The sequence below is a fragment of the Engystomops pustulosus genome, chromosome 1 (assembly GCF_040894005.1).
Source record: "Engystomops pustulosus chromosome 1, aEngPut4.maternal, whole genome shotgun sequence".
Taxonomy (NCBI): Eukaryota; Metazoa; Chordata; class Amphibia; order Anura; family Leptodactylidae; genus Engystomops; species Engystomops pustulosus.
In genome coordinates this window covers 288,531,903-288,549,892 of record NC_092411.1, presented here as the reverse complement: position 1 = coordinate 288,549,892, position 17,990 = coordinate 288,531,903, and the positions used below count along the sequence as shown (strand labels likewise).

At 45.2% G+C, this 17,990-nt stretch overlaps 1 protein-coding gene across 1 annotated transcript in view; it reads left to right on the top strand.

Moving 5' to 3' along the window:
- Positions 1-17,990, top strand: part of SFXN5 (sideroflexin 5) — a 147,793-nt gene that overhangs the window by 58,084 nt on the left and 71,719 nt on the right. The window contains exons 7-10 of the mRNA XM_072126395.1: positions 1,905-1,958; positions 2,804-2,860; positions 3,272-3,337; positions 17,206-17,296. Coding sequence (XP_071982496.1) covers positions 1,905-1,958; positions 2,804-2,860; positions 3,272-3,337; positions 17,206-17,296 — 268 coding nt within the window. The remainder of the gene's footprint in view (positions 1-1,904; positions 1,959-2,803; positions 2,861-3,271; positions 3,338-17,205; positions 17,297-17,990) is intronic.

The following is a 17,990-nucleotide window of genomic DNA, read 5'->3' as shown; positions in this document are numbered from 1 at the left end:
CTTATATATAGAGAGAGGACCCCACATATCACTGATGTCTTATATATACAGAGAGAGGACCCCACATATCACTGATGTCTTATATACAGAGAGGACCCCACATATCACTGATGTCTTATATACAGAGAGAGGACCCCACATATCACTGATGTCTTATATACAGAGAGAGGACCCCACATATCACTGATGTCTTATATACAGAGAGAGGACCCCCACATATCACTGATGTCTTATATACAGAGAGAGAGGACCCCACATATCACTGATGTCTTATATACAGAGAGAGGACCCCACATATCACTGATGTCTTATATATAGAGAGAGAGGACCCCACATATCACTGATGTCTTATATACAGAGAGAGAGGACCCCACATATCACTGATGTCTTATATACAGAGAGAGGACCCCGCATATCACTGATGTCTTATATACAGAGAGAGAGGACCCCACATATCACTGATGTCTTATATACAGAGAGAGAGGACCCCACATATCACTGATGTCTTATATACAGAGAGAGAGGACCCCACATATCACTGATGTCTTATATACAGAGAGAGAGGACCCCACATATCACTGATGTCTTATATACAGAGAGAGAGAGGACCCCACATATCACTGATGTCTTATATACAGAGAGAGAGGACCCCACATATCACTGATGCCTTATATACAGAGAGAGGACCCCACATATCACTGATGTCTTATATACAGAGAGAGAGGACCCCACATATCACTGATGTCTTATATACAGAGAGAGGACCCCACATATCACTGATGTCTTATATACAGAGAGGACCCCACATATCACTGATGTCTTATATACAGAGAGAGGACCCCGCATATCACTGATGTCTTATATACAGAGAGGACCCCACATATCACTGATGTCTTATATACAGAGAGGACCCCACATATCACTGATGTCTTATATACAGAGAGAGGACCCCACATATCACTGATGTCTTATATACAGAGAGGACCCCACATATCACTGATGTCTTATATACAGAGAGGACCCCACATATCACTGATGTCTTATATACAGAGAGGACCCCACATATCACTGATGTCTTATATACAGAGAGGATCCCACATATCACTGATGTCTTGTATACAGAGAGAGGACCCCACATATCACTGATGTCTTATATACAGAGAGAGAGGACCCCACATATCACTGATGTCTTATATACAGAGAGAGAGGACCCCACATATCACTGATGTCTTATATACAGAGAGAGAGAGGACCCCACATATCACTGATGTCTTATATAGAGAGAGGACCCCACATATCACTGATGTCTTATATAGAGAGAGAGGACCCCACATATCACTGATGTCTTATATACAGAGAGAGAGGACCCCACATATCACTGATGTCTTATATACAGAGAGAGAGGACCCCACATATCACTGATGTCTTATATACAGGGAGAGAGGACCCCACATATCACTGATGTCTTATATAGAGAGAGAGAGGACCCCACATATCACTGATGTCTTATATACAGAGAGAGAGGACCCCACATATCACTGATGTCTTATATACAGAGAGGACCCCACATATCACTGATGTCTTATATAGAGAGAGGACCCCACATATCACTGAAGATGCAGAATATTTGTGGATTCCCCTTCTCCCATGGATCCTCTGCTGCTGTTTGGACGTCGTCCTCCAGTAGGGGGCAGCACAGAGGAATGTGATGTAGATAACACTGCCTGTCAGCCAATCACTGGGCTCCGATTGTGATCCCCCACCCGTCTTGTGCCCAGGGTCTTGGTCTTTTGGGTAGAGATGTGTGAACCCGGAGCTGAATACCTGACCTGTCCTGCACTGATACGCTGTAACGCCCCCTCAGCTGTGTCACACCTGACCCTGTGACCTTTCTGTTTGTGCAGGTTGTGGGTCTCCTGCTGCCACATCAGACCCTGTCATCTACCGTCTTCTGGCAGGTAAGTGTCCCTGTGTATGGAGGGTCCAGAGATGTGCTGGTTCTGTCCCGGCTGACCTGTAGATGTGGCAGTGAAGAGGTTAACCCCCGGAGCAGCGATCCCACTCAGCACCGGTGCCATGTGGCTGTCACCAGGATGACATTTGGAGCTGCCGTGGGCTTTGATTTCTCCTGCGTGGATCCCGGGGCCTTCTGTTCAGCGCAGTAAACACCCCGCAGCCTGTCACTGCCGCAGCCCCTCTGCAGATCATCTCAGTCCTGTGTCCCCATGATAACACTTCCTGGCACAGCTCAGTGTAATAAATCCTCAGGACATCCTGCAGCTTTCTAGTGTACATTACCTTAAAGGGATCCATCAGTAAGAGTGGCTATGACAGTGTTTATCCCTGGAGAGATGTGTAATCAGACCTTTGTGTGTGTTGTTAGTAGCAGCCGGACTGTGGAATAGGGATTTATATTCCCGGATTGGACATGGGGCTGTGCTAACACTGCTGTGCTGTGTGTTTTCTGCATCCAGCGTTAGGTATTGTCCCTGTAGTGATGTGTAATCAGACCTTTGTGTGTGTTGTTAGTAGCAGCAGGACTGTGGAATAGAGATTTATATCTCAGGATTGTACATGGGGCTTTCCTAACACTGCTGTGCTCTGTCTTCTCTGCAGCCAGCGTTAGGTATTGTCCCTGTAGTGATGTGTAATCACGTCTTGTGTATGCTGTTAGTAGCAGCAGGACTGTGAGTTTATATCCCAGGATTGTAAATTGTCCAATCAGAGCTCTAGTTTCTGGGTGTGGTTCTGTACAGCGGGAGGTCAGAGGTCACTAACGTTTCTTTCCCGTTTTCCTCCACAGTGGTTGAATCAGAGTCACAACGCGGGTGTCAACTATGCAAACCGCAACGCGAGTAAGGTGAGAGCCGGCCCCCGCCCGGTGCTGCCAGCGGTCATCCTCCAGCGCCCCCTGCTGTCACCTCCACATCTCATCCCTTCTCTCTCACTTTATTTTCACGCCTTTCATCCTCTTGTGTCGGAGGTTTGTCACCAGCGCTGCGAGGGGTAAGTAGCCCCATGATTCCCTTCAGCATCATCATCGTGTCCCCATCTATCACAGGTGACTTCTCACACATCTCTGCTGCTTGTCAGTGAATAGAAACCTTCTTGTGTAAAGGATATAGATGTAATGGTAGCAAACCCTCAGCTGTGTGATGTATTACCATTCACAGACAGGAAGCAGAGATGTGTAATGGTGATGAATGGAAACAGTAGGTAAGTTGTGTACAGCCATGGGATGACTTGCTGACTGTCTCCTTCTGTTTTCCAGCCTTCTCCCACATCCAAGTTCCTTCTGGGATACAGCGGAGCTGTCGTCAGCGCGGTCTCTATAGCAGTGAGTGTGCACATTGTTATAGGGGATGTACCAGGGACCCCCATGTATGGTGCTATATGCAGCATACACACCAGTATACACACCTCTATATTAAAATCGGACCCCAGACTCCTATATTAATATCAGACTCTAGACCTCTATATTAATATGAGACCCCAGACTCCTATATTACTATCAGACCCCAGACTCCTATATTACTATCAGACCCCAGACTCCTATATTACTATCAGACCCCAGACTCCTATATTACTATCAGACCCCAGACTCCTATATTACTATCAGACCCCAGACCTCTATACCAATATCTAACTCCAGACCTGACTCCTATATTAATATTGGACCCTGGACCAGACCCCAAGATTAATACCCGACTTCAGTCCAGGTGCGCACATTAAAATCAGACCCCAAACCAGAACTCAAAATGAATTCTGACTTTTGACCCCAGATTCGTTTATCAGACCCCATATGAAGCAATGATCAGTATTTCCTCTCCCCTCCCACTTCTTCTCTCTGCATTTGGCCGCTGTTCGTGGTCTTTTGCAGGAACGTACAGTCCTATAGATGTTTTTGGGATATCTGTTGCCCTCTTGTAAGGTGCCCGGGCGGCCATGTTGCTCTCCCGTTGTGGCAGGTTTGTTAATGGCGGGTGTATTGTAGGAATCACCACACTCATGTCAGGATAGACCAGGGAGCGAGCGTACGCAGCGGCTCATTAGGCTGGGAGTCAATATGGTCTCTGGCCATTCTCCAGCATCCCGCAAATTACACATAATTATTACTAATTGGAAAGTTATCACCGGCTAATTGGACGCGGCAATGACTCAGCGATCTGTGGTCTGGGGGCACACCTTGCCTTCCGGACCCCTTCCTACATCAGTGTGTGGGCCTATGACCATTATCATCCTGAGCCTCCTGGTTCATAGACACCAGACACGTCTTAGAGCCCCTACACGTGTAGATTTCATGTGGTATCTGTGAGATGTTAGAAACCTCTTCTGCTCCCAGGAAGTTTCCTCTAATTTGTGACTAAATCTCCTCTAAACCTGCCAGACGCCTACAGGGCTCATCCATTGTGTTCTTTGATCTTGAGTTTTATCATGTCCCGTGCTCTAGTCACTTCCCAAGCTGCATTGAACTCTGCTGGAGATTCCTGTAATACTCTGATCACATCCAGAGCTGCCTTTGATTCCCAGCTGAATAGGCTTTGTTATACTAAGATCACATCCAGAGCTGCGTTCCATTTGTTACTGAGCCCTTCATAGAGCTCCACTTCTATTATACTCCGGTCACATATAGAGCTGCGGTGACAGCTTCATTCCGCTCACATCCAGAGCTGTGTTGGCTACTGAAATCACCCTCTTTGTTACCCTTGTCCTTCATATTACTGCGGACTGTGCCTCATATTCAGTCTATTAATGGAATTAGATGATTTGTGAACTCTATATTCTCAAAATATAATAAGAATCTAGGCAAACTGTCTAATACAGTTCCTCAGGGGCGGGGCATAATACAAGGATAGTGATAAAAACCAATGAGAAAATGCCATGTCACACTTCTCAATGTCTGTCCTTCGTTCGGTTGATTGGGGGCGCATTGCCTTATTAACCACCAAGTATCAAGCTAGGGATGACGGTGACGACACAATGTATGGATATAGGTTCTCGTTGCGCGGTGTAAAAGGGGTTGGCCTCTTTACCTCATGTTTTTTGTAATGTGTCTCTAAATGTGGTCGGAGGATATTAGGTAATTTACCAATATACAGTACAACTAGTAATAGTTCTCCGCTTTATTGATATGTAAAGTGAAGCCTTCTGTCTTTTACCTCATCGGTCAGACATTCCTGTCCATAAAATGGCCGCCGATGGAGGGTCATGTGATCTCTTATCTGTCCATGAGCAATCGCCCTGTCATGTCATTCATAAATACTATCATAAGGTCCTGGTAGGGCGATTGTTCATGGACAGGTAGAGATCACATGTCCCTCCATCTGCAGCCATTTTATGGACAGGAATCTCTGGCTGATGAGGAAGAAGACAGGTATGGTATGATGAGGTCTGAGGTATGATGAGGTACAAGACATGTGTATTGGAAAATTACCTAATATTCTACCCCCTGCACTTACACACACATTACAAAACAGCCAACCCCTTTAAGGCTTCGAGCACTTGTAACTTTAAACTGTGCTCATTGTACCCCACTATGGCCCATAGCAACGAATCAGAGCTCATCTTTCATTACCTAAGCTGCTCATTTATGATAGTTGTGCTGTGATTGGCAGCCATGGGCAGTGCAGTCAGTCTTGAAAATTGAGGCCTAGACTTTGTTTTGTTTTTTTAAAGTTTCTCTACGTTTAGAGCCCTAGGTTATCTGAACTACCCATACCAACGAATCAGTGCTCAGCTTTCATTTCCTAACCAGCTCTGGTAAGATGAAAGCTGTGCTGTGATTGGCTGCTATGGGTAAGTTCTCTCATAGTTGAGGTTCTACCTGTGATGATAATTACAGGCCTCACTCGTCTTTTGAAGTGGGAGAACCTGCACAATCGGTGGCTGACTAAATGCTTTTTTTTGCCCACTGTATAATTAAAACCTTTAAAAAAATGTTTTAAAAAAAAAATCTGAAAAGTAAAAAAATTACACAAAATGTATTTTAAAACGGCTCCAGCGGTCACATAGACTGACCTGTGACTTATCAGACAAGTTGTCGCACAATGTGAGAGGAGTACATTGAACACTCAGCAAGGAGGACCATGATTAAAGAGGACACAACCTAGACATTTATAAGATGGGAGGTGATGATAAATGTCCCCCCAAGTCTCTATACATCTAGTAAGGCCGCCAAACCTTTAGTGACGGCCATTTACAGCCCTGTCAGGGAATGTGTGCAGTATACAGCGTCTCACAGGGCCATTGTAGTATATATGGAGGCTGTTCAACAGGGGCCTTGTAGTGTATGTGGGTATGTACATATAGTATAAAGTATATACATGAACTATATTGACACTATACAATATATTCCTGTGGCCACATGTACAGCAGGACAGTATACAGTATATACCTGTGATTACATGTACAGCTGGACAGTATACAGTATATACCTGTGATTACATGTACAGCAAGACAGTATATAGTATATACCTGTGATTACATGTACAGCAGGACAGTATACAGTATATACCTGTGATTACATGTACAGCTGGACTGTATACACCTGTGGCTATGTGTACAAAGGGACAGTACACAGTAAACATGGCTGCATGTAGAGCAGGATAGTATATACCTGTGATTATATGTACAGCTGGACTGTATACACCTGTGGCTATGTGTACAAAGGGACAGTACACAGTAAACATGGCTACATGTACAGCAGGACAGTATACACCTGTGGCTACATGTACAGCAGGACAGTATACACCTGTGGCTACAAGTACAGCAGGGCAGTATATAGTATACATCTGTTATTACATGTACAGCAGGACAGTATATAGTATATACCTGTGATTACATGTACAGTATACACCTTTGGTTACATGTACAGCAGGATAGTATACAGTATTCACATGTAGCTACATGTACAGCAGGGCAGCATATAGTATACACCTGTGATTACATGTACAGCAGGATAGTATACAGTATTCACCTGTAGCTACATGTACAGCAGGGCAGCATATAGTATACACCTGTGATTACATGTACAGAAGGATAGTATACACCTGTGGTTAGATGTACAGCAGGACAGTATACACCTGTGGCTACATGTACAGCAGGACAGTATATAGTTTATACCTGTGGCTACATGTACAGCAGGACACTATATAATATACACCTGTGGTTACATGTACAGCAGGACAGTATATAGTATACACCTGTGGTTACATGTACAGCAGGACAGTATATACCTGAGGCTACATGTACAGCAGGACACTATATAATATATACCTGTGGCTACATGTACAATGGGCATGGCCCTGGTGCCCATCATGTGCAGCCACCAAGAGCTCATACATTACACGGGCAAATAATCAAAGCACTGGGCCGGTGCAGAGGTCAGCGCCATTGGATATGGATTCCGTGGGAAAACAAATAATTAATGGGCAGAGGTTAACTAGATTTTTACTTAATCACTCCAAATATTATCTCTTTGGGAGCGGGGAAGAAGGGGCTTAGATTCGGGGAGCCTGACCCCTCCCCAGGCTGTGTTTTCCTGCTGCTCAGTGGGCAGCCGTCTTGGAGGGGTCCTGTTTAATTAATACGAGACCACTGGGGGTGATGGCACTTGTTTTCAGGTCATCTCGCACTAATAGGCTTCTCACTGGGAGGGGATTTGCAGCTAATTGACAGCAGCCATCAGTTAATGAAGTCTTTGGCCTTACAAGCCAGGGGGGCATCAGACAAAGATGCAGCGTTTTGTCATACAATGACCTGGTACCTTTCCGAACGACACAGGGAAAGGGGCACGGCAACACAAAGCGCCGGAGCTTAGGGCTGCCCCATGCCGGGTGTGTGATAAAGAGTATGGGACAAATTAAAGGGGCGGCGGGGGATTACTGATGTGACTGCGGCACAAAAGAAGGACCTTTGTCTTATCAGACGGCAGGAGCTGGAGATTATTAGGACTTAGATCTAGGGGATGTCGGCTTGTTAGGAAAGTATTCACGCCCCTGTAATGAGTGAGTTGACAAGCTAATTCACATAAAGTCTGCCATAGACGGCGAGCTATTTACCCCCGATCAGCCCCAGAGTCGTTGTCGTGATCACTTTCACACTTTTATCCCTAAATCATGTAGCAGAGCCGAGTCTGTTATATCACAGGGGCTCATTAGTAATATAGTCCAGTGTATGATGATGGCGGTGCACTAGGGTCACACCCCAATGCCCCCACTACAGAGAAGCAGGCGGCCATGAGTAGTGTAGTACGGAGAATATACCTCTATATACCTCTATAATACAGCATGGGATGGAGCACACTATCGTGTAATCAGTCCAAAAATCCACAAATAAAAATAAAATACCATATGTCCAGAGGAAAATATATAAAGTGGTATAATAGGACAAATACTGAGGGTGTGTAATGATAGTAGAGGTAATTGCAGTTAGTAATAGAGTAAATCTGAGGTAACAGTAATATTAAAAATGGTATTAAGAGGTAGTAGTAATAGTAAGGGTGATGTCACACATTCCGTTTTTGGTCCGTTTTTAGTTTTCAGATTGTAAAAAACGCATGCGTTTTTGTCCGTTTTTAATTGCACAAATTCTGAAAACCGGACAAAAATGCATGCGTTTTAAAAAACCGCTTGCATTATTTTCGATCTGAAAAATCTGAGATAGTAGTAATAATGTGGTATTCTGAGGTAGTAGTACTAACAAAGGAGGTATTCTGTAGTAGTAATAGTAATTGAGGCATTCTGAGGAAGTACCGTAGTAATAGTAATGGAGGTATTTTGAGGTAGTAGTAATATTAAAAGTGGTATTAAGAGGTAGTAGTAATAGTAAGGGAGGTATTCTGAGGTTGTAGTAATAATAATGGAGGGAATCTGAGGTAGTAGTACTAACAAAGGAGGTATTCTATAGTAATAGTAATTGAGGCATTCTGAGGAAGTAGTAATAGTAATGGTGGTATTCTGAGGTAGTAGTAATAACAATGGAGGTATTCTGTAGTAATTGAGGCATTCTGAGGAAGTAGTAATAGTAATGGTGGTATTCTGAGGTAGTAGTAATAACAATGGAGGTATTTTGATGTAGCAGTAATAGTAACGGTGGTATTATGAGGTAGTAGCAATAATAATGGAGGTATTTTGAGGTATTATTAATAGTAATGGAGTTACTCTGAGGTAACGCTGTCATAGTAGTATGAAAGGAAGCAGTAATAGCAAACCTGGTATGGTATTATAAGGTTTCCTTATGACTTTTACCACACAATACTATACCATATCACAGTATGGTGGTAGCAGTAATAGAGGTGTTTAATAATCAGGAAGTATTGGTAGTAATGCAGGTGTGCCATCGTGAGGATGTATAATAAGCTGGTATTATAGTTGGAATAGTGGGGGTTGGTATTTTGGGGTGCTGGTAATGTTGGTCTGGTGGTGCTGTGAAAGGGTAGTTACTATGGAGATGGTACAGATTGTGGCAGTGCAGTCTATTGAGGTGGTAGCAGTAGTAATGGTGCGGCCTTGTGCGGTGGCATGAGGGGGGTACGCCTGTCTTATGAGGTGGTAAAAATGGCATTAGTGCGGCCTTATCATGTGGTGGTGCAGTCTTATAATGGGATGATATTGCAGTATCATAAGGTGGCAGTATTCCAGTCTTATGATGTGGCAGTATTCCAGTCTTATGATGTGGCAGTATTCCAGTCTTATGATGTGGCAGTATTTCAGTATTATAATGTGGTGGTATTTCAGTATTATAATGTGGTGGTATTGCAGTCTTATAATGGGATGATATTGCAGTATCATAAGGTGGCAGTATTCCAGTCTTATGAAGTGGTGGTGGTATTGCAGTATTATAATGTGGTGGTATTGCAGTATTATAATGTTTGGGAGCAGTATGAAAATGTGGCAGTATTTCAGTGCTCTAGTACTTTGTTGTGGCAGTATTGCCGCATTATGTTGTGGTGTGCTTTTATAACATGGAGGTATCCTCTCATAAGATGGCGGCATGGCAGCAGTCCTCGCTCATTGCTCTGGTGCAGTAGATCCTGGAGTGACGTGTGACATGGTAGCACAAATCCCATTCCCGCAATAAATAAAACTTAATAACCAAAACTGTAAACAAAAGACACCAGACAATGATTATGTGGAATAAAAAGGCCGCGATGCTTTATTATGGGGTAACCAAAATGAGATAAATATTTAAATTAAACATCAAATTTTATTCATAATAAAACAGAATAATTCAAACACATAACTAAATATATAAAATGTAAAACTAATTCTCCCCAGCCTGAGCTGGGAGACAAACCCCCACTAACAAGCAATCGCGACAATATGAGGAGAAATACATTAAATAAGGGAGGGCTGGGCGGGGCGCTGACACGGCTTCTTCTTGAAAATTCTGACACCAGGACCTTGCTGACAGCCCTCTTTTATTTGTAAGTAGATGCGGCCTGCTGCCAATCAGCTGACCGCCAACATTTCTTTACCTGGTTACAACTATTCCATTGACCCAGCTGTTCACCAATGAACAGCTGGCCTTACCTGCAGCGAATCAGCTCGCTGCATTATTTTCATAACAATTCCTGTCAGGAGAAAAGCGGGAAAACTTGACAGAAAGTTATCACACAAAAACACATTTTAACCCTTTACCTGCTTAACTGAATAGTATGGCTCACCAACACCACAGAATATGCTAAGGGATTGTGCCACCATGTATCCCCTTCCTTACAATTCAGGGGCCCCTTGTCAGTATAATATCTTCCCCACACTGATGTGCCATCACCTGTCGGCGTCCATCATACCCCCCATCACATTTCTGTGGCTGCATTTCCCCAATCCCAGTGTTTATTTTTCATTTCTCAGGCCCTGATCCTGTAATCCTGTAATAAAGGGCGCAGATAGCGGACGCTGGCGGCTTCTGGTAATCTTCAGTGTTTTAGAAACAATTAGTGCGGTAATGTGATCTGCCGCCTCCCACCTGTCAATCATGGCTCTAATGTGATAAGGATCCCGCGTGATCCAGTTTATAAACCACGCGAGGAGGGTCCCCGACAACTTTATCGCTCATCCCATAATCCCCCTGCCGTCACGTTACACAGTTCACTGTCCGGCCCCACCAAGACCCCAATATTACACACAAGACAGAGCGTCTAGGGGGCGCCATCGTCTGACCAGATGTCAGCATTGTACAGCATCCCCATACTTTTTATTACAACTATTCATTACTAAATATAAGTGAACCATGAAGAATTCCCGGAAGACAACAAGATCCATGATTTTCAAACAAGCAAACCACGGTCCGGACCTTATAGGGAATCCGTCACCACTGTGCTAGACCTGAAGAAGACCTCTCACACAGGACCTCCCCGAAGATATGATGGGATACATTAGTGACTAGTCACCACCATCCACCTACCTAGACACCACCGTTACTTGTGCGCAGTGTATGTACAGTGGGTACGGAAAGTATTCAGACCCCTTTACATTATTCACTTATCATTTCATTGTAGCCATAATTTTTTCTAATTATTAAACAAGAAAAACTGAATACTCCCCCGGTGATGAGTATTTGGCCCCCGGTGATGAGTATTTGGCCTTCTCCAGTTCCCTCAGGTTGGATGATGAACTTTGGTGGAAGCCATTTTCAGGTCTCTCCAGAGAAGCTGCATTTGGTTCAGGTCCGGGCTCTGGCCGGGCCGGTCAGGAATGGTGACAGAGATGTTCTGAAGCCTCTGCTTTGTTATTAGCTGTGGGCTTAGGGTCATTGTCTTGTTGGAAGGTTCGGCCCAGTCTGAGGTCCAGAGCATCTGGAAGAGATTCTCATCCAGGATATCTCTGTACTTGGCCGCATTCATCTTTCCTTCCATTACACCGAGTGGTCCCGAGACCACCGCACACAAGACATCCCAGAAATACTGATGGTATACATTAGTGACTAGTCTCCACCAACCACCTGCCTACGTAGACACCACCGTTACTTCCACCACCACTAGATGTGAAGAAGACCAACGCACACAAGACATCCCAGAAATACTGATGGGATACATTAGTGACTAGTCTCCAGTATCCACCTGCCTACGTAGACACCACCGATACTTCCACCACCACTAGATGTGAAGAAGACCACCGCACACAAGACATCCCAGAAATACTGATGACTCATTTCTCAAACTGTTGGAGAAACTGTTCTTGTAGGGAAAAACTTCCTTCAGTGCCATGTACCACATTTATCGCGGGTTTAGGACACTCTTCCAGCTGTAGCATAGCCTTCAGCAGACAGCGGGGCTGGGGTCACTGACCCTAGGGCTGAGGAGCCAGGCAGCCGCATGGGGGACATTTAAGGCCACGTCAGGACATCTCTTATGAATCATATGACCCAAGTTTCCTCCTGAAAGTATAAAAGTAGTTAACATCATCCCAGCCCTAAAAATAGCGCTCGCCGGTCCTCCCTTCGCCGGCCTGTCTTCACTTCTTAATAACATGACAAAGCCTCGGGAGACGTGATATCAGCGCGGAAGCAATTCATTAAGAGACGAGATGTCACATGTGACGCCAGTGATTGACGGCTGGAGAAGAGGCTTCATGACACTGAGGATTCTCATATATGTAACCGCATCACCTGAGCCACCGCGCGTCTCATCACTGGCAGCAAAGTGACCCCACTTACCGAGAGCCTCCTGCAGGGGTCATATGTACATGTATAGGCACACCGACCAGGGCAGGAGAAGTATTACTGCGGATGTCACATGGATGGGAAGAGCACTCTATATGTATCCTGTATAGGGTTACATTGCTACCTAATCTATATTAATATTCACTAGCATGTTATAGAGCAGGAGGAGCTGAGCAGATTGTACATAGTGTCCTATCTGCAGGCAGCATGTTATAGAGCAGGAGGAGCTGAGCAGATTGTACATAGTGTCCTGTCTGCAGGCACCATGTTACAGAGCAGGAGGAGCAGAGCAGATTGTACATAGTGTCCTATCTGCAGGCAGCATGTTATAGAGCAGGAGGAGCTGAGCAGATTGTACATAGTGTCCTATCTGCAGGCAGCATGTTATAGAGCAGGAAGAGCCGAGCCGATTGTACATAGTGTCCTATCTGCAGGCAGCATGTTATAGAGCAGGAGGAGCTGAGCAGATTGTATATAGTGTCCTGTCTGCAGGCAGCATGTTATAGAGCAGGAGGAGCTGAGCAGATTGTACATAGTGTCCTATCTGCAGGCAGCATGTTATAGAGCAGGAAGAGCCGAGCCGATTGTACATAGTGTCCTATCTGCAGGCAGCATGTTATAGAGCAGGAAGAGCTGAGCAGATTGTAGATAGTGTCCTGTCTGCAGGCAGCATGTTATAGAACAGGAGAAGCTGAGCAGATTGTACATAGTGTCCTATCTGCAGGCAGCATGTTATAGAGCAGGAAGAGCCGAGCAGATTGTACATAGTGTCCTATCTGCAGGCAGCATGTTATAGAGCAGGAAGAGCCGAGCAGATTGTACATAGTGTCCTATCTGCAGGCAGCATGTTATAGAGCAGGAAGAGCTGAGCAGATTGTACATAGTGTCCTATCTGCAGGCAGCATGTTATAGAGCAGGAGGAGCAGAGCAGATTGTACATAGTGTCCTATCTGCAGGCAGCTTGTTATAGATCAGGAGGAGCTGAGCAGATTGTACATAATGTCCTATCTGCAGGCAGCATGTTACAGAGCAGGAAGAGCTGAGCAGATTGTACACAGTGTCCTATCTGCAGGCAGCATGGTATAGAGCAGGGGGGCTGAGCAGATTGTACATAGTGTCCTATCTGCAGGACACTTGTCCCTCAGAACCTTCTCCACAAACAAAAATATCAGTGCTCTCAGACAATTGGAGAAGTCACCTGTCTTGTAGTTCGGGTGCGCTCACCTGTCTTGTAGTTCGGGTGCACTCACCTGTCTTGTAGTAGGGGTGCACTCACCTGTCTTGTAGTAGGGGTGCACTCACCTGTCTTGTAGTTCGGGTGCACTCACCTGTCTTGTAGTTCGGGTGCGCTCACCTGTCTTGTAGTTTGGGTGCACTCACCTGTCTTGTAGTTCGGGTGCACTCACCTGTCTTGTAGTAGGAGTGCACTCACCTGTCTTGTAGTTCGGGTGCGCTCACCTGTCTTGTAGTTTGGGTGCACTCACCTGTCTTGTAGTTCGGGTGCGCTCACCTGTCTTGTAGTTTGGGTGCGCTCACCTGTCTTGTAGTAGGGGTGCACTCACCTGTCTTGTAGTAGGGGTGCACTCACCTGTCTTGTAGTTCGGGTGCGCTCACCTGTCTTGTAGTTTGGGTGCAGTCACCTGTCTTGTAGTTTGGGTGCGCTCGCCTGTCTTGTAGTTTGGGTGCGCTCGCCTGTCTTGTGGTTTGGGTGCGCTCACCTGTCTTGTGGTTTGGGTGCGCTCACCTGTCTTGTAGTTTGGGTGCGCTCACCTGTCTTGTAGTTTGGGTGCGCTCACCTGTCTTGTGGTTTGGGTGCGCTCACCTGTCTTGTAGTTCGGGTGCACTCACCTGTCTTGTAGTAGGGGTGCACTCACCTGTCTTGTAGTAGGGGTGCACTCACCTGTCTTGTAGTTCGGGTGCACTCACCTGTCTTGTAGTTCGGGTGCGCTCACCTGTCTTGTAGTTTGGGTGCACTCACCTGTCTTGTAGTTCGGGTGCACTCACCTGTCTTGTAGTAGGAGTGCACTCACCTGTCTTGTAGTTCGGGTGCGCTCACCTGTCTTGTAGTTTGGGTGCACTCACCTGTCTTGTAGTTCGGGTGCGCTCACCTGTCTTGTAGTTTGGGTGCGCTCACCTGTCTTGTAGTAGGGGTGCACTCACCTGTCTTGTAGTAGGAGTGCACTCACCTGTCTTGTAGTTCGGGTGCGCTCACCTGTCTTGTAGTTTGGGTGCACTCACCTGTCTTGTAGTTCGGGTGCGCTCACCTGTCTTGTAGTTTGGGTGCGCTCACCTGTCTTGTAGTAGGGGTGCACTCACCTGTCTTGTAGTAGGGGTGCACTCACCTGTCTTGTAGTTCGGGTGCGCTCACCTGTCTTGTAGTTTGGGTGCAGTCACCTGTCTTGTAGTTTGGGTGCGCTCGCCTGTCTTGTAGTTTGGGTGCGCTCGCCTGTCTTGTGGTTTGGGTGCGCTCACCTGTCTTGTGGTTTGGGTGCGCTCACCTGTCTTGTAGTTTGGGTGCGCTCACCTGTCTTGTAGTTTGGGTGCGCTCGCCTGTCTTGTAGTTTGGGTGCGCTCACCTGTCTTGTGGTTTGGGTGCACTCACATGTCTTGTGGTTTGGGTGCACTCACCTGTCTTGTAGTAGGGGTGCACTCACATGTCTTGTAGTTTGGGTGCACTCACATGTCTTGTAGTTTGGGTGCACTCACCTGTCTTGTAGTTTGGGTGCACTCACCTGTCTTGTAGTTTGGGTGCACTCACCTGTCTTGTAGTTTGGGTGCACTCACCTGTCTTGTAGTTTGGGTGCACTCACCTGTCTTGTAGTTTGGGTGCACTCACCTGTCTTGTAGTTTGGGTGCACTCACCTGTCTTGTAGTTTGGGTGCACTCACCTGTCTTGTAGTTTGGGTGCACTCACCTGTCTTGTAGTTTGGGTGCAGTCACCTGTCTTGTAGTTTGGGTGCAGTCACCTGTCTTGTAGTTTGGGTGCAGTCACCTGTCTTGTAGTTTGGGTGCACTCACCTGTCTTGTAGTTTGGGTGCACTCACCTGTCTTGTAGTTTGGGTGCACTCACCTGTCTTGTAGTTTGGGTGCAGTCACCTGTCTTGTAGTTTGGGTGCACTCACCTGTGGTTTGGGTGCAGCACGGGTCAGTACAGGTCATCTCCTGGGTCACCGCTGGGGCATGAAGGGTTACATACGAGTATTTATGTATGTGATCGGATCCTCCACCTTCTCGCACAACATACGTTCAGGTTATTTGTCACCGTCTCCTACGTGACAAAGCCCCTGTGGGTTTTCTAATCCCAGCTCCCTCTCCCCGATAATTGTGCGCAGCGCACGGAGACTGTGTTTGACAGCTTGTGAATCTGCTGTTACTGCCCATAATCACTGTGGGCCGAGGCACCGGGGGGCTCAGGCCTCGCTGAGGGAAGTGCTATGTGCTCTGACATCCGCAGATTATTACTGCCAGACCCCCCTGTAGCACCCGTCATGGGGGGATACTGCCCAACACCCCAAGATTATCAGCCACCGGGGTAATTACTGCCACAAAATATCCTAACCTTCTGATATAAAACTAATATGTATCAATAAAAGGGTCAATGAAATGTAAATGTACAACGTGATACACAAGTGTAATATACAGGATAAGATAGAAAACATCATAGTATACAACATGATATAGAACAGAACATTTACAGTAATAGACACATAACATAAAAACAGCAAAAATATATAACAAAATACACAGCATTTCCTAAAATACTGAATATCATTTATTATAATATACAGAATGACATCAAAAAACGGTATTTAGGCCTAACACACAATATACACTAATATACAGAATGATATACAACATAAAAACACCTAAATATACAATATACACTAATATACAGAATGATATACAACATAAAAACAGCCTAATATACAATATACACTAATATACAGAATGATATACAACATAAAAACAGCCTAATATACAATATACACTAATATACAGAATGATATACAACATAAAAACAGCCTAATATACAATATACACTAATATACAGAATGATATACAACATAAAAACAACCTAACACACAATATACACTAATATACAGAATGATATACAACATAAAAACACCTAAATATACAATATACACTAATATACAGAATGATATACAACATAAAAACAACCTAACACACAATATACACTAATATACAGAATGATATACAACATAAAAACACCTAAATATACAATAAAACACAAGCATCTCATGTACTGGGACTCGATTTATGGCTCTAGTGATAAGACGTCCAATAGAGGTAAAAAAAAGTCTAAAATCTTTTACACACGAGATAATAATTGCAGAGTTGTAATATAAAACCCACCTAAATCTACTGACCCTCCCCCCACCCAATCCCTCCATGGGTCCTTAGGGGGTTCCAGGTACTGTAGCCCTGATTATGATAAAGGATCGGCGGTATAGTCGGCCATATTGTAATGTGTCACAATGACTGGTCGACCTCCCCCTGAGCCTCTCCGTCCTTTCTCCCCAGGTCGGCCTTAATTCTCTGGTTCAGAGGGCAAACAAGTTTTCTCCTTCGACCAGACTCTTCATCCAGCGATTTGTGCCCTTTCCCGCTGTTGGTAAGTGTGTGATGCTCCCTGCTGACCAGTAGGTGGGTACATGGGGGTTAATTTTGTTGTAAAGTCTTATTTTTCCTTAACACTTATCTGTTCGTGCCAGTTATCTTACATCTGAGGTGTATGCTCCTGCTGCAGCCAGTTATCTTACATCTGAGGTGTATGCTCCTGCTGCAGCCAGTTATCTTACATCTGAGGTGTATGCTTGTGCTGCAGCCAGTTATCTTACATCTGAGGTGTATGCTCCTGCTGCAGCCAGTTATCTTACATCTGAGGTGTATGCTTGTGCTGCAGCCAGTTATCTTACATCTGAGGTGTATGCTCCTGCTGCAGCCAGTTATCTTACATCTGAGGTGTATGCTCCTGCTGCAGCCAGTTATCTTACATCTGAGGTGTATGCTCCTGCTGCAGCCAGTTATCTTACATCTGAGGTGTATGCTCCTGCTATAGCCAGTTATCTTACATCTGAGGTGTATGCTCCTGCTGCAGCCAGTGATCTTACTTCTGAGGTGTATGCTCCTGCTGCAGCCAGTTATCTTACATCTGAGGTGTATGCTCCTGCTATAGCCAGTTATCTTACATCTAAGGTGTATGCTCCTGCTGCAGCCAGTGATCTTACTTCTGAGTTGTATGCTCCTGCTGCGGCCAGTTATCTTACATCTGAGGTGTATGCTCCTGCCTCAGCCAGTTATCTTAC